Genomic DNA, 17,302 nt, shown 5'->3' on the forward strand with positions numbered 1-17,302 from the left:
AAATCATTTGGACAGTTTTTATTTAATGTAAGAAATCATGAGAAAATGTCTCATACCTCTTCCGTGCAGTAAACTTATCAGATTTGTGTCTCCTGCCAATTATGCATGAGATGTTTAGTAAAATCCATACAAAGCCAATGCTTAAATATGGCCCCATATGGTTTAGATCAGAGGTGCCCAAACTTTTTGAGACCTAGATCTACTTTTTCTCTTTTGTCTAAGATCTACCACATGACACGAAGATATAAAAACTGTGAATGAAACTCTATTGACTTATTTTATATGTGAATATACATCAGTTACAGCAGACATTAAAGTAATAGAAAACTTCATGCAGTTTCTTCCTCAGTGAGATTCTGACACTGGGAGGAAGTTGCTGGTTTCTCATAGTAAGAAGCTGGTTGCAAACCAGAGGCCAGCAGGCATCAATCAGTTATGGTAGATCTAAAATTTGGTTTCATGACCTCAACGTGAGAAATTGCAGACTGATGGGAGGAACCAAAGAGCACTGATAAGTTAAAAGCACATCTTCTGAAGTTGGGATATTTTTCCAGAGGTGTCGCCTCAAACCAGATGTTGGACTGGATTTTATTTCAGCGTCATTTGTGAACCTCGGCTCCTCATTTCCAACGTCGGAGCTATGCAGGTTGAAAAAGATTGTCATTTTGGAGAAAGTCTCAACATTTCCACAAAATAAGAGACGAAAATAAATGGCACACACAGAATAGCACAAAACCTTGTTGAAACAATAATGAAGTTAATTATTTTGTTGGATCATTAATTTGAACACGTTTTGTTGATTTTTATGTATTTATTTATTTTATTCTTTAATGAAGTTACAAATGTGATAGTGTGTGTCTGATGAGAGAGCATTTGCAAAAAGGTGAAAAAAGTGTGACAACTTCACCAAAACACACATCCACTGGGCGGTGCGGAGTCGTATAGCACCGGCAGAAATCAGCTGGTCAGGGGTATCTGGATAGTATCTTATTATTTCAAGATAATTCATTTAATTTTTTTATTTTTTTTCCAGAAGGGCGGAAACGGGCTTCCGTAAGCTTCACTGCACAGTGACATTTAGCTTACAGAAAGAGTGCCAAGCTGCCAAATTAACAAAATTAAACTGACCAATAACATTTAGCTTTAGGATAGACATGTGTTTTATCCCCCCTCCCCCACAGACTCACACAGTTATGCGCTACGTACAAGATGTTTTGTCACAAAATATTTTTTTTTTATTCATAGTGCCTGTTGGGTAATAAAAAATCCATTAACTTTTTTTTTTCATTTACTGTAAGAAATATCACAGTGCGATTTGCAGTACTGGTCATTGAATTGTGAAAGTGCTCCTAATTTATCGTACAATTTAATTTGTCGTCTGCGAGCTACTCATTAATTAATTGATTGGTCTACTGTTAGGAGGCAAATTGTTTTTGCTAGTATGAAATAAAGAACAAACCATGAATTAGCTGCATCTTAGTATAAGCCGCAGTGTGGGGAAAAAAGTAACGGTTTATAGTTCAGAATTTATGGTATATTAAATATATTAGATACTAAATATTACCAGAAAAGGAGCTATATATTAGATATAATTTTCTTTTTTTACATTTGGCTCCAACTTTTTTAGTAAAGTTAAGAGGTTAAATCAGGAAAACATAAAAACCACATAATCATCTGCTAATAGTAGAATAGTAACATTTGACTTTTCCTCGCCTTTTTTCAAATAGTTTTCCTTCTTCACTCATAAATCCGCATCTTCCCTGTTTGCAGAAACTCTTTGTTTGCAGAATTGTATTATTGTCTTAATGCTTGTTTTGACACCTGAACCTCCCTGATGATCCTTTCACACTCTGTAATGCTAACAGGATGCTCTGCGTTCCACCTCCTTACAGTTTCAGAGCTACACACGGCCGTCTGTCTTTGAATCTTGGGCCAAGATTTAACTCCTTCATCCTCTGGATCGGCCCCAGAGGGCCAATCCAAGACTTTAACAAATCCTAAAAACAGCTCACTGGAGCCGCTGGTCTACTTGGCACAGGAAGGATGCTTGTAATCACTTGTTGGAGCAAAATTACCATCCCTGCAGTTGCCTTGGAGATTCTCCGCCAAACCTCTGCTTCTCCTTTTATTAGTCTGTTGTGTTGCTGAAGTTTGTCTTGATGCATTGATGAGGATTTCCAGCTTCTCTGAATACTAATGACACAATTCAGTCAGGCACATTATGGCCTGAAATGTTATGGTGGTACTAATGGCATTCATTTCAAAGTAAATTACCATAATAAACAAAATAATAAAATGGATCAAACTTTATTATTACATTGTTTTGGCTGTGGCTTTGTCATGATGAGTAATAAACGTTGCTTACAGGCAGAACTGAACCTAATGCACGGCTCTCTGCAACACAAGATGAAAGCGGAATGTGTGGAAAAGACTTTAATATGATTTAAGGCTCACCAGATGGGATTTGGTTGTTTGCACTTAAAGTTGTGGATGAATTAAATAGGCCTAGGCTTGCTTCTTCAAATATCTAACTGTTGTTTGATGATTCTGTTTATTTCCCTTCGTTTCTCATTTTTATCTTAGGTCTGAGCCAACAGTTCAACGCCATACCTTCCTGGTTCAACAGGCAGAGAAGCTCAGCTTTCAGCTCAGGTAACTTGGCATCACAGGCCGAGTGGATTCAATAATAAATGGTGACTTAAATGTGGAAAATTAAAAATAATATGAAATTCCAGCCTCCATTTAGTTATGAAAGCAGAAATAAAATCTTGACCAATAAAATTGTTGCTTCTGCACTGCAGAGCTAAGCATTATAGCTACGCATTAAGTAGCTAAGCATTACATAGGTAAAAGTTACGTTGCGGAACATCATGTAGCTAAACGTCATGTAGCTAAGCGTCATGTAGCTAAGCGTCACGTTGCTGAACATTATGGAGCTGAACGTTACAAGACTAACGTTCAGCAATGTTTAGCTCCTTAACGTAGCTAAACATTACGGAGCTAAACGTTACACAGCTAAACGTTAAACAGCTAAACGTTACGTTGCTGAATGTTGCATAGCTAACGTTCAGTAATGTTTAGCTCTGTAATGTAGCTAAACATTACGGAGCTAAACGTTACACAGCTAAACGTTAAACAGCTAAACGCTACATTGCTGAATGTTACATAGCTAACATTCAGCAGTGTTTAGCTCCGTAATGTAGCTAAACATTACGGAGCTAAAAGTCATGTAGTTAAGTGTAACATTGCTAAACATTATGTAGCTACACGTTGGTGTTCAAATGTGGCCCACTGCCAGCTGCTTCATTCAGCTCTACTCTCTCTGACATTTTACTCTCACTTTTCCCATGACTCACGGGGGTCGGCTGGAAGTGGCTGCATTCAGCCAGATAATTGGCTTGGCTCTCCATATGTGTATAATAGCAGGGGATTGTGCTCGGTTTGGGCTGATGTCATTTTGACCCACAAAAAGCAGTGATTAAGTTAAACTCTGGTGTTCCAGTTTAACCCCAGCTGGGTTTGAAACGTTAGTTACACGAGAGGACGTTTCCTGACCAACCTGTCTGTCCAGATCAGCTGGAGTCTTGAGAGGACATGGAAGGAGGTTGACATGATGACAACTCATTTTCAGATTACATATACACTGTCGAAGTTATTTAAAATATTTGAAACATTCTCCACGAAACCATACATGAAAAGGGAAGTTCCACTGTATTTAATTATTGCTCTGACCAACGTTTTGGAGAGCAGCTTTTTACTTGAGACATTTAATGACTTAAGGTGTTTTATAGAAATTGTTATTGGATGTTAAATTACATAATATTATGAGTATTTAATGTTTACTTATTGTGTTGTGTAGATGGTTCTTATGGAAGCGTTTAACTGCCAGAGCTCAGAAATAAATTTGTAAGCAGTAACTTGGTAAAATGAGAAAACATTCTCTTATTAACAAGATTTATGTCTCATTAAATCCAAAGTATCTTTTTTATTTTGGTAAAAAAAATATATATACTTTTTTTTTTTTTTTACCAAAAAAGTATCTCCTTTGGGGGAAAAGTATTTTTTTTTGTATTTAAAAAAAAAAAAAAACCGGCAATAAAAGTATCTTTCTATTTCTGTTTTGTCACACCAATATCTCTTGGAATAAGAAACAAGAAAAAGGAGAGTCATAGTGATCTCCATTATGTTTTTTAATAAGTCATAATCAGCTAGAGAATCATATTTCTATATCTCATTGTAAAAAGTGAAAGTTTCTCGTTATGATTTATATAAAACTCCTCATTTTAACCAGTTTTACATTTTGCTATTGTGTGAAAGTTTCTTATTTTGACAAGATATGAAACTCTCCTACATTTTACAAGAAATGTTCTTGTTTTGATGAGTTTTACATTTTGTTATAAGGAGAAACTGCTCCTGAGTTTAATTGAACCTCTGTCAATTAAACACTTTAAGTTTTTACCTTTATAAATCAAATATCTATTCGCTACTTACTTAACTTTCTGTTTTCTAAAACAAAAATAGACTCTGAAACTGAAGTAAATTCAAGTTAAATGTACACAAATATGTAGGTGATGTAACTATAAAAAATGTTTCTTTTTTACTAAAACGCGTATTGGATAAGCTGGATAAATTTTGACCACATTATAGCTTGTGGGTTTGAGACATTTGATCTTGAGTGATAAATTGTGGGCTTTATGAGCTTTATGTTGGCTTTATTTCGATGTTATGCAAGCGGTCATCAGTAACACCAGCGCATCGACTGGTTTAAATGGCTCCTTTCGTGTCAGAGCAGTGGGGAAGGAACCCCGAGGCGGCACCGCGCCCAACACGATCCACTGACCTATTTCTGGATGGTCAGAGTCACTCCGTTTGCTGCTGCCGTCCTCTACCATCCACTGACCTCCGTGACTCTATGTTGTGGTATCACTATGGGAACAATGGCATCGCTGGTGTCCTCTGAAACACTTATTGGTGGTACAGACATGGAAGGAAAACACCAACTAAAGGCATTAAATAAGCTAAGATGAAAATATTTACTGCAACAGTAAATATTTTACTGTCGCAGGTTCGCCAGCTTCACCCTGGCGACCTGTCCAGGGTGACCCCGCCTTCGCCCGGAACGTTAGCTGGAGATGGGCACCAGCAACCCTCCCGACCCCTCTAGGGACAAGGGTGTACAGAAAATGGATGGACGGATGAAAATATTTTACATTTCAGAGATGAAGAAGAAGCCAGTAACAACGCTAAAGTTTGGAGGGTGAAGTGTCATGGTTTGAGGGTGCTTGAGTAATATATGACATTATCTATAAAAGTAAAACTGATGAAGAATTGAACTCTTAACAATAACCGTGTTTCCATCAACGTTTTTTTTTTTTTGTTGTTGCAAATTTTGAAGTATCGCTGGTCGATGGAAATGGCAAAATTTTAAATAACTTCAGCAATTTTGATAAAGTTTTTACGCTTGCTTTGATGTTTTTTTGCTTTTCCAAAAGAAGAGTTCATTTGCAATAGCAGAAATGGAAACACATTTATCAAATGAGTTCTAACAATAGATGGATAAATATTTTATTGATCCCCAAAGGATGGAAATTTGTTTGTACCAGAATAGACAACAGGAAGCATCTCAGTGGCGTTAAAGTGATTGCTCCCATATTCCTGGTATTTCAGTGTCTAATCTTTTCTAAGTGTGGGCCCCACCCCCCATGCTTGTGAAGGCAGGCTCCAGTGCTTACAGTTTATTCACACTTCCCTGACGGCACTCATTATGCTTTAATTCTCCTTTATGTGCTACTGAGTCAATGAAAGCTAATCTGCTGCTGCGGGAGGAGGAAGTTGCTGGTCTGGCTTAAATACAGGATAAATAATCTTGTAGAAAACTCGTTTTAATCAAGGAACGGTTTATTGCTTTAATTTTAGATTTTAAAATGACGTGGAAATATCATTCATGGCTTCATCAATGAATGAATGAATCCTGCAGAATAAGAAAGTAGTAACAGAAGGCAGTAACATGCAGTCTTGTTATAGTTGCGGTAAGTCCAGACAGAACGTATTTTATTGGGTTTTATGTGAAAGACAAACACAAAGCAGAAGGATAATTGTGGAAGGAAAATGTTCCAGAACGTTGTGTTGTTGCTATTCTGGAATGCAGTGTTTTTGATGTTGGAAGGTTTTTTATGTATCTGAATCAAAGATTTTTTTATTATTGCTGAAAGAGCTCCCATTCTTAGAAGTATTTAAAGAATTTATGTCTGTCTTTATTTCTGTAATTTGACAGTAATTGATATTGGATACATTAGATGTAATGTTTTTTTTTCTTTAACCTTCAGTTAACATTTAGATTTTCCATGCTCTTCCTGTTAATTGTAGTTAATTCATTGCATAGATTCATTTGACTTTTGAAAACCAGTGAGGTTAGTTAGATTTTGAAGAGGCTAATATTAGCTACAACTAACTGAGAAACGATTTATATCAGAGCTATGGCTCTCCATCCAGGGTGCCATCCTGTCAAAGAGAGACAAGAAAACATGAAGGTCAGTTTTCCAGAACAGGATTTCTTTTGCTTTTTTAGGTGTTCAGTAGTTGAAGACTGAAGAAAATGTAGTGTTTTTTCCTGGTGTTTCAAATGAATATGCACTTCATGTGATCATTTCTAGCTTAAAATCTAAAGTGCCAAAAAAATAAATTGAAGACAAACTACATTATTTCTCCTGTTTCAACTGAGTGTGCTGTCAACACACTTATACATAATTATTTTAGGTGCCAACACATCAACAGACCTGCTAACGCTCACCACACAAAGTTTCACGAAGCAGCTTGAAGTCTGAAGCAGGACTAGTTTACATTCACTATGCTGACTGGAGTTTTTCCACACTAAATCAAGGTTTGCAGGAGAATGCAACTTGGAGTTTGAAGATTACATCGGACCATTTATTGTATTTATTGTGTCTAATATCTATTTCTTTATTTTTCTGCTAAACCTTACCTTGGGACCGAATGGTCCGACTGGTGGAGGTTGTCGGACACATTCAGCTGCTCACACACAGGATTAAGGCCAGGTTGGCCTACAGAGGAGACAGGCTGCCGGAGATCCTGCCTCCTAAATGGATGGTGACATTCCGACGTGAGCAGTGCTCCGTGGAAGCACGAAGGCTGACCCAGATCCGGGCGGGGCTGGATTAGGACCGAGGTGGGGGTTGGGGGGCTAATGGGGAGAGGTGAGGGGCGGGTGGGCGGAACAGACAAAAGAAGAACCTGAAGCCTCTCTGGCTTAGCGTAACTTCTCCTAGTTAAAAACCTGCTGGTGTGTTGAAGACGGAGTGCTACGACGTGATCAGATCTGACAGTTGTTTGGGACTCGTAGCCGTGTCGATTTAACCCTTTAGTTCAGTGGCGTAGATGCTGACGTGCTGTAGACTCTGAGATAATGATGAAGATCACAACATAGCCAGGCTAATTTGAAAATATCCACCCCATCAAACTACAAAGACATCTTAAAGTTGATGTAGATTTTACAGAGATAATTTCCACTAAAGTTCTTTTTTTTTTTTTTTTTTTAGTATTTCATGTTGCAGATGGTGAAAGTACAGAGAGGGGCTGGTAAACAGCTGAAAGGGAGCAGTAAAAAGGGCAACGTCAGCTCCAGTGAACAGCAGGATGACAGGATCTGCTTGGAGAGCAAGGTTTACAAACCCAAACGAGGGTAGAATACGATTAACATAAGTTTTGAGTTTTAAGAAAATGACAGGATAAAGGTCAAGCTTTACATTATTTGTAATAATTCATAAATCAACACTATATTTATCATGATTCTAGATTCAAATCAGTGAATAAATACTAAGGTACTTTAGACTTGAAGGTTAATAATAGCTACCTAAAATAGCTAAACCCAAATATTCAGACTACTTGTCTGAAATTACTTTTTATATACAATTTATTTAAACTTCAAATCAGATAATAACTATAAGTAAATTCCTGAAGATGTGTGTTAATCACTATAATTAGTCTGAAAATTTAATGAAATAAGTTGGACTGGTTAGCTAAGTAACCTAGCTTAAAGCTACATAGAAACAACTCGGTTATCTGAAAACACACAAATTACTCAAAAGGGATATATATTACATCTAAATGTAAATGTATACTTCAATTCTGAAAAGAAAAAGTGTGTGTCGTGGTAATGAAATGAGTTTAAAACCAAACAAAATGAAAGTCGTGAGTTAAAATAGCATTAAAATGTTGTGTTGACGCAAGTGAAAGAGGTGAGGGTCAGTTCACATTGTATCCAACGGCAGGAGTTCAATGTTTGGTTCAGGAGATTCGTTCAGGTCAGATTCCTTTAATCCTGTTTGTGTTGACTATAACAGCAGCATGGCTCTCTGCTGACCGGAGGGATTTAAACCCGTAACCTCCAGATTCCTGCAGAGAAACCTACTCTTTAAGGTTTTCAGTAAATAAAAGAAGATTTTCCAGGGTGTAGCTTGCAGAGTGTGTCGTTCGATTTTACCAAAGCAGCAGCGGCAGCAGGTCAGTGTGATTCCAGGCTATCTTCCTCCTTGGCAGCAGCTGCGCCCCGCCCTGCCTTCCTTCTGACTGTGCCCTGGGCTCGCCTCCTCAGCCTGTCTGGGTGTCACTGGGTCCGTCCTGACTCGGCAGCAGCAGGAAGCAGGCTTTATTAGCTTTAGTCTGGTGAAGAGCAATGAGCTGCAGCTGCTTGGTGATGATGATGATGATGATGCTAGCCTTCTGTTAATCCTGTTGGAAAATCACCATGCGTTTGCCTTGGAGAACAAAAGGCTACATGATTAGAGAGTTAGATACTTTTGTTTGTATTTCTAATGAGTAGAGATGATCACTGGGAGCTGCTGCTGTGTCGTTTCCTGCTCCATTGAGGCTCATTTTACTGGTTTCTGCTCAGCTGAGGGATGTGAGGATCCACTCTGCACATGGATGCTGAGACAAAGGCCAGACCAACAGCTCAGTGCAGCCGCTGGCTCCCCCTGGTGGCAGGTTTAGTGTTGCTCTGCAGAATGTGCTGTAGATTTAAAAATAAAGTTTAAAAATATTGGTCAGAGTTCCTTTTTTTTTTTTTTTGTATATATCTTTGGATTTTTATTTTATTTTATTTTTTTGCCATGTATGGTATATGGTATCTGTTCCTGAACTGATTTTTTTTTTTCTTTTTTTTTGCTCTGATTATTGGACATGGAAATAGTTGAAAATTCAGGTATGCCTTTATTTTATTTTATTTTTTTATTTTGGCATGTTTTTTGGGTGACGCATGGCCTCTTCCTCCCCCTCCTCTTGTTTGTCCCTCCTCAGATCCAGTAGGTGACCCTCAGGCAGGTGGACATGGCAGACGGCAGGCAGCCAGAGGACCACTGGGCCGCCAACGGCCAGGAGAACGGAGAGAACGGCTACTCATCCTACGGCTACCGGGAGAACGGCTACCACGCTGCGGCGGCCGCTCCGCCTCCAGCAACAGGTAGGGGGAAGCTGCATGCTGAAGCTTGTGGAGCAGAGCAAAGACATGATGAGACGAGGACAATAAATTAATCAATCAATCCACCTAGCTGTTCTCATTTTATGACAGAAAACATTAAAGTTCCTCATGAATTTGTTCAATCCAACAGTAGCTGAAGAAATAGCAAAGGACAGGACAGAAAAGGAAGAGAAGATAAAGAGAATAGAAGAGAAGGAAGAATGCAAGTTAGAAAAGAATGATGACATAAATAAGAAAGGCAAGAAAGGAAAGGATGGAATAAGACCTAGAAATGAAGGAGGTACGACACGAGGTAAATGATTGGAGGACATTAGGAAGGAAGGGTAGAAGAGCAAAATGAAGAAGGACAAAAAGGAAGGGAGGAAGGAAACGAAGAAGAAGTCAGGTGTAAGGGTATCCAGGTAATGAAAACTCTGAGGTGTCTTTCCAGACTGCGTAGGAACCTTTGAGTTTCCATCTGCCAGAGTTAGTTCTCCATGTCCGACACAGGGCTCCCCAGAAGTCTTCACTCCTCAGAGTTCGTCACATTCTGTGTCATTCCAGCTGTGAACTGGTGCACAGTTGTAAAGCGGAAGGAAAATGATGGAGGAAAAGAAGCAGGAAGTTCCACTGATGCTTCAGTTACTGACTTCCTGTTGGTCCTCAGGATCTTCAGATTGAAGTTTCAATACTTCCTTTTTTCTTTCTTTTTTTTTTTTTTTTACAAACCAACTAAACTAAACTAATTAGTTCTCAGTTGGATCCAGGTCTGGGCTTTGACTGGACCATCTTCTTTTTGAAAAATGAATACTTTTCCTTCCCCTTCACAATTCTGCTCTACTCTGTGTTGGTCTGTCACATGAAATCGTCACCGTTTAATCTTTGGAGGTCGGTATGAGAAGAATATTGAGCATTTCTACACTAAAGGAGTGTAGAAAGCTGCTCTGATTCATCCGTCATCTCCGTCTTTCCATCCATGTCCCGTCTTCCTGCTGTGTCTCGTCTCTCTCTCTCTGTCCCTCTGCAGTGGACGACTCGGCCAACCTGCCCCCCTCCCCTCCTCCATCTCCATCCGCTGAGCAGACTGGGCCCCTGGCACAAGGTACACAGACCTTTAAGGAACAGCCTCCTTCCAACATGCAGGATGTGACATGTGGTGAAAGTAGCAGAGAAGTTCTCCTGGTCCTCAGTATATACCACTCTGTCCTGGTCCGCTCATAATCTGGTCCATTTGACCAACTGTACTCTAGTACCTCAATCAGTTATTAATAGTAATAGTGACAACAACTCTCTTCTTTAAGACCCATCAGTTTCTACTGGTCTGCTTCTCATCGTCAACAGCTCACTGTGTTCTTTGTTCACTCAGTTCGTTGATTTTTACCATTCGTCTTTTTTCCCCCCCGCATTACCAAACTGGTTCCAGTACTAAAGTGAGTCATAGCAATGGTGCTTTCAGTTGAAGCCACCATTTCCAGCCAAGAACTACTTCTTCTGTCCCAACGCCAGCTCGGTTTCCTGTTTCCACGCAAAATTAGCTTAGCTTTCAACAATAAAAACACCCACCTAGATTCAGCAGCAAAAAACTGAAAGACTGGGAAAACACTAAAAAAATGATATTTTCAGCTGAATTTATGGGTTTTTAAACCCGTGAAAGAGTTAATAAATTCTGCTATCAGCGGTTGTAAATCTGATTAGATGTCAGAAATGTTGGTTGGTAAATGTTGTAACTAAAGATTGTCATTTAGAAAACGGCATTCTATACATTTAGACACTCATATTAGGGTAACAAATCAAATCCATATTGCCATAAATGTTATATTTGCAAAATATAATGTTTTTGCAACGTTATATTTTGAGTTATGCAATGGAGAGTCTACATCACATAACCCTGATTGCACCCATCTTTGTCTCCATCATATTCAACTATGTCACACTAGTTTTAATGTCAGCCATGTCTCATCTGTGTCTCCCTTCCCCTGCTCAAAGAGGAGAAAGTAGAGGTTGTCAGTCAGCGGCCTCCAGTGGAGGAAGTGGCATATGAGCAACCAGGAGACTTGCACATAGAGCAGACAGATTGTTTAAGGGAGTCCCAGGCTTTGGGTTACCAGAGAACCCAAACACCTGAGGCCGTCAATGGAGGAGATCACCACAGTGAACAGAGCCCAACACAAACAGGTGTGTGGGGTTTTGAAAACAACATGAGTGTTTGAACAATGGACTCTTTCCTTGTGCATGACCCTCTGGTGCTCTGCGATGGGTACAAAGCTGTCGGCTCTTGGTTTTTCTAACTTGTAATGCAGCTCAGGCTTCGCTGCCAGCCTTCCCTGCTGCTTTGTTGCTCTGGACTTTGTGAGCTTCTGCTGCAGTTCTTAGAGCTGCTGTTTGCAAAATAATCACGTGACATAGCATTTTGATTTTGTGCTTTGTTTCATGCCTAACACAACCATTTGCTTTTTTTGAGCACATAATCAACCATAGCATGGTTGATCATTTCTGCACCTTAGTATTGCCAGCTACATTGCAAATGCTAGAATCACTGTCTAAACCGTCATTGTATTCTGTATATTTTTCTGTGGGTTTTGCTGGGATATTGTGATTGGAAAAACTGCTGAGTATCTCACAAATAAATGCTGAATGCATTTAAAGTCTGTTGTAAACCATTTGCTTTCTGTTTTTCAGTTGTCTTCATATCATCCCACAATAAAGAATAAATGTGTTTTCCTATTGTTTTTTAAACCAATTTGGGCTTTAAAATTAACTCTCATTGGACATTTATTGTCATACTAATAAAGCTTTCACCCCTCAACATAAGTTACTTGTCATTGACAAATAAGTATGATTAGTTTTATCTGTAAATCCCTCTTTATTACAATAGGAATTCAATAAGCGTGTGTATTACCATTATTTATTGCCATTTAACATCATGCAACTCATTCCTTTGTTCCAGTTCTGCACGCTATCTTTGATGCTGTGACCTCCCCTTGTGCTGTTGTGGCCTGGCACAAAATACACTGTGCTGTGTGTTTTGCTTGATGGAGAGTATCTATGTGCTGGAAACCTCAGCTTGACTGTATGGGCTAGCTTTTGTGGATGCTGCAAACAAAGCTTTTTGCTAACTTGAGTCAGCCCAGACTTCTACAGCATCCTTCAAACTCACAGCCCAGCCAGCGGAGAGCAAAACATCTTGTGAGTCTGAGGTGCAAGAAGGCGAATGTCCTGTAACGTCTGAAGAAGAACTCGCTTTGAGTAAACATCCCACTACTTCAGAGAAAGATCTCTCGGACGAGTCCTCAGCTAAACAGACTGATAAAGACAGAGGAAATGACACAGAAGAATCCCCTGAAGACTGCAAGCCTTTGGAGTCTAAAGTCAAGGACCATGAAGATGTTTCGCTGTCAGAAGATCTAGCAAGTCTCAAAACAGAAAATAATGCCGGAGTTATGTTACCTAAGAAATCACAAGTTCCTTTGAATGAAAGTACTGAGAAGACTGAGGAAGGAAAAGCAACAAGTCAGGGCAATGAGGACAGTAGCATTCAGAAAGAAACTGTCCAGTTAAAAGAAGGACCAGATAAAGATTCAAAGACTTACTTTGAGACGACATCAAAAAGTCAAGAAGAGGGATCATCACAAGGGTATTATGAACTCAGTTTAACCTCCGAGAAAGGGTTAAGTGTAGAATATGACAGAGCTCTGGATCAATTTGAAGGACAAGAGAAGAAAACTGTGAGGATATCACCTGATAAAGCACCATTAGAGCAACGCAGACTGTCCTTGAACATTCCTAGTGGGTCTTCGACAGAAACGACTGTAAAAGTAGACAAGTCGAGGAGATTCTCTGAAAGCTTGTGTCCAGTCAGTGGAAGCTTTGCGGGGACAGAAGTTCCTCCATTAACCCCATTTGTTGAGACGCATACTTCACCACTTCAGCCTGTAGTCTCCATTATCCCAACACCGACACCATCTGATAGCATCCAGACAATGGCAGATGCTTCTGCTGAGGGGCATGGTTCTAGCTCTGACCAATCAGAAAGCCTTTCTGATATGTTGGACTTGGCTGGGGTCCCACTTCGTCCATCAATACAGATGAGGGACCACATGAGACGAAAGTCAATGCCAGCCAGTGCGCTCCTCGGTAATGCCTTTGACAAGCTGAGTCTATCAGAGCAAATCTTGACAGAGGTGGCAGGGGAGAATCAACAGGAAGAGCTTGGCTACTGCGTGTTCAGTGAATACTCAGCACCCATGCCTTCTCCAGCTGATGTACCAAATCCTGGAGATTCTCAACACCAGCACTTCCCTTCTTTGGGTTCTGAAGAAGAAGAGGTTTCTAAAGTTGTGGAAACTGAAGCTGGTCAAACTCAAGTGCAACAAAAAGATCAGAAAGAAATTTCTCAAAACCCTGTGTTGGAAAAGAAAGATCCACCAGTAAAGACCTCCTTGATTCTGGAAAAAGCTGTGACTAGTGGATTAAAACCAGATCGCTTACGAATCCCAATGACGGCTTCGAAAGACCGTCTTACTGAACTTCGTCTGGAGACTGGCCTACCTGGGGACATAAAGATCCAGGCAATCCCTGAGGTGGATGTTGAAAAAGACCCCTCTAGAGAGGCCTCACCCATCCCACCGGACAACTCCTTCACTTTCACTCCTGCAGAAACTGGAAATAGATTTCCCCTGAGTCCCATCAGCCCCAAGTCTGAAGGAACCCTAGAAACTCAAGGCAGTGAGCCACAGGGAAATGATATGCCCAACAAATCTTCAGAATCCAAGAGTGTTGATGAACTGGAGGCAAACAAAGTGATGACAAACACTAAGATTGTAGATCAACAAGAAAAAGCTGAGGAAGCAGACAGAACCATGACGGCATCAGTGGAGCCTTTGCAAGATAGTTTGGAAGAAAAGCCTTTAATCTTAGGAGAAAAAGAAACACAAAAACCTTCAGACTTTTCTCAGCATTTATGCATTGAAAAGCCAGGAGGTGAAAAGGCTCCCCAAATCCAACTACCAGAGTTAACGCTAACAAAAGACTCATCAAGGCCACAAGTATTATCTCCAATCATTGTAATACCTCAAGCACAAGTAGATGAAGAGGTCGAAGAGGAGGATGACATTGAGATTGCGGAAGAGCCTCAAGAGATTATGGAAGAACCTGAGGAGATTCTGCACTCCAAGAGTAATATAACAGCAGAAAGTATACCTGATATACCTGAAGTGGAGGAGCAGAAGAAGGACCAAATGAGATTGATGGTTTGTGATAAGATGCTGGACGATGATCCCAAGTCGGGAGCTGAAGAATGGAGTCATAGTGCCCTAAACAGCGATGAAGGCGAGCCTGCTACCGACAGTTCACACTTGTCCCCATGTTCTGACCATGACCTATTACAGCAGTCTGAGGAAGGTGATGAGGAGGGAAAAAAGGAAGAGGACCTGCAGGTAGATAAGATGGAATCGTCAAAAGAAGAGAATGAAGGGGTAAAGAAAGATGAAACTTATCAAGAGGAAGTGGAAGGAGTTTATTATGATGCAACTGGTGATGAAAAAGAGAATAAGGTCTTGATTGAAGAGGATGGAACGAAAGAGAAAGACATAGAGATTGGTGAAGAAGCAACTAGTCTGGCAACTAACGATGAAACCACAATGGACGTGTCCATCCTGGATACAGACAGTGGCTGGATGGACCCTCAAGGTACCCAGAACATTTAATATACCTATCACTTCTACAATATAGTCAAAGATCTTCAATCTGTATACTTAGAAAGCTGATATGCCTTGATGTAAGCTAGTACCTAGCTATGACAGCTGTGGAGAACTAGTCCTCTCTTGATACTTTTCTGCTGCAGATGATGACAAAAGTATTATGACTGAGCAAATCGAAGCCCTTCCTCAGACACAGAGTTCTACTGCTGCAGCTACGGTGGTGGACTGCCCTGCTAAACAGTTACCCGGCAAAGGAAGGGGGCGCCTTGGCACTACTGAATGTAAAGTGACACGCAAAGCACCGACCTACCATCCCCCAAGAGAGGAGATAAGAAAGAAAAAAGGTTCTCGTTCTGTTTTCAAAAAGTATTTATAGCCAGAAAATTAACTTTCTTGTTACTACCAAAACCCTTGACTTTAAAACCAGCTTTTTATGTCAAAACTGAGTTGTGCATGATGGTATAATTATGTCTTTCCTCTTCGCCAGTAGGCGTGAGGAGGGCTGACCAGAGTAAGGTGTCAGCCCTCCAAAGTCGCTCTCCATCTCGAAAGAGTGGAGCCAAAGTGGCAGCCAGACATCCTAGGCCTGCTCCGCTTCACGGCTCTGCTAAGCGCAAGGCCACAGGTGAACACCTTTCGCCAGGTATCAGCGCTGTGAATGGAGAGAGATCACATACATGTTGTGAAGTCAGTATATATGTGACCTATGTGGAAGATTCAGAAGCAGATCTCTCTTTATTTTTGGCTCTTTGAGAAGTTGAGCAGTGGCAATGTAGCTGGCAAACATCGTGTGCTTCTTACCCATCAAACGTTTCCGTTACTTTCACTGCCTTAACTGCTGTCTTTCTTTGCATCATTATTGTTTATTTCTGCTCAGTGTTTCTTTTGTTTATGATTCTTGTTTTTTAACATAGAGGGAAATAAAAAGTTAAGTCTTGTTTAATTTGTCATCTTTGAAACATAAACCAAATGTGGCTTGCTGTTTTGTACCTTTCCTTTGGAACTGTCCATTCATTACATGTGTGCACCACATATGTGCAATCCTAGAAGATGTCTCCCCCTAGTGGTTAACATTGAGTATTGCTTCTTTTCCCACAGGTATGGCACACCACCAGCCACTCAGTGTGGCCCAGCCGTCCAGGGAGAGGCCCACTGTAAGTAATATTGTACTGTTTTAACAAATTCTAGATCGATGGGGCGTGCTTATGTCACAACCCAACGAGTATTTTTCTCCCATACAGACTTAAAAATATTTAAATCTGCAAAATTGATAAGGGGCAAAACATAAATAGAGAAGGAGAAAATCTTTAAGCAAGAGCAGTAGTTGAAGCATTCACTAAGTCCGATGAGAGCAGAAGCATCACTTTGAGATTTACAAGCAAGGAGGATTGTTGAGTGGAATTTTGAGAGAGCAGGCAGTCTAATGCAGTCCCACATCACTCTGATCTATGTTGCTTCTTGTCGCCTTTCTGCATGATGTTGGCTAAATATATCTGCATGTCTTCATCCTTATATTGTTTTCTTCTTGTCTGATGAATCATGTCGTCTTGCATGCTCGCCTTCTGTCTTTGTCAGTCGCGACAGAGAAAATCTGTGAGTAAAGATGTTTCCATGCAGAAGAATCCCATATCTTCATTACTATCATCTTTCAGTCATCATTTCTGTCCTTTTGAAGTGTATTTTCCTTTCATTTTTCATCTCTTCGTCGCTTCCTCTACCTTGCATGCGTCCTCCCCTCTCATTACGTGGATTACCCAGAGCCCCACGAGGGCCGTTCTGTTAAAGATGGCAGTGCAGCGCGGTGGGGGGTGCCCCCGACCGAGCTCTGCCTGCAGCCTTAAACGGAGCCCCCTGGTGGAGGCAGTGATATGCGAGGCTCGGCCCGCCTCTGCCTGCTCCCGCTCTCCCCCTCCACCAAACAAATGGGTAAATTGGAGAGAAGAGAGAAGGTCTGGGGCATAGATGGGGGGTACCTGTCTGGATTATTGACCCTGTGGTGTGTGTTGCTTCAGGAGAGAACATACCGCAGCCCGGAGAAGAGGTCATCCCTTCCTAGGCCAGCCAAGTCTCTGACTCGCCATATTCCTGCTGCTGAGCAAGAGGACAGCACCCCCTCCAGGCCAACCTG

The 17,302-nt window shown here is 40.6% G+C and overlaps 1 protein-coding gene across 12 annotated transcripts in view; it reads left to right on the forward strand.

Moving 5' to 3' along the window:
- Positions 1 to 17,302, forward strand: part of LOC106940425 (microtubule-associated protein 2-like) — a 30,542-nt gene that overhangs the window by 6,599 nt on the left and 6,641 nt on the right. For 4 of the 12 annotated variants that reach the window (XM_015023193.1, XM_015023205.1, XM_015023219.1 and 1 more), the window contains exons 2-11: positions 2,584 to 2,652; positions 9,316 to 9,478; positions 10,503 to 10,577; positions 11,462 to 11,650; positions 12,635 to 15,163; positions 15,318 to 15,518; positions 15,662 to 15,817; positions 16,273 to 16,328; positions 16,750 to 17,100; positions 17,187 to 17,301. In XM_015023193.1, coding sequence (XP_014878679.1) covers positions 9,346 to 9,478; positions 10,503 to 10,577; positions 11,462 to 11,650; positions 12,635 to 15,163; positions 15,318 to 15,518; positions 15,662 to 15,817; positions 16,273 to 16,328; positions 16,750 to 17,100; positions 17,187 to 17,301 — 3,805 coding nt within the window. In that variant the 5' untranslated portion in view covers positions 2,584 to 2,652; positions 9,316 to 9,345. Of the gene's footprint in view, positions 1 to 2,583; positions 2,653 to 9,208; positions 9,221 to 9,315; positions 9,479 to 10,502; positions 10,578 to 11,461; positions 11,651 to 12,634; positions 15,164 to 15,317; positions 15,519 to 15,661; positions 15,818 to 16,272; positions 16,329 to 16,749; positions 17,101 to 17,186; position 17,302 lie in introns of all 12 variants that reach the window. The other 8 variants (XM_015023235.1, XM_015023247.1, XM_015023175.1 and 5 more) reach the window with 7 other exon arrangements.

Source organism: Poecilia latipinna, unplaced genomic scaffold (assembly GCF_001443285.1).
Source record: "Poecilia latipinna isolate Pla-1442-1.1 unplaced genomic scaffold, P_latipinna-1.0 Scaffold88, whole genome shotgun sequence".
In the NCBI taxonomy this organism is placed as follows: Eukaryota; Metazoa; Chordata; class Actinopteri; order Cyprinodontiformes; family Poeciliidae; genus Poecilia; species Poecilia latipinna.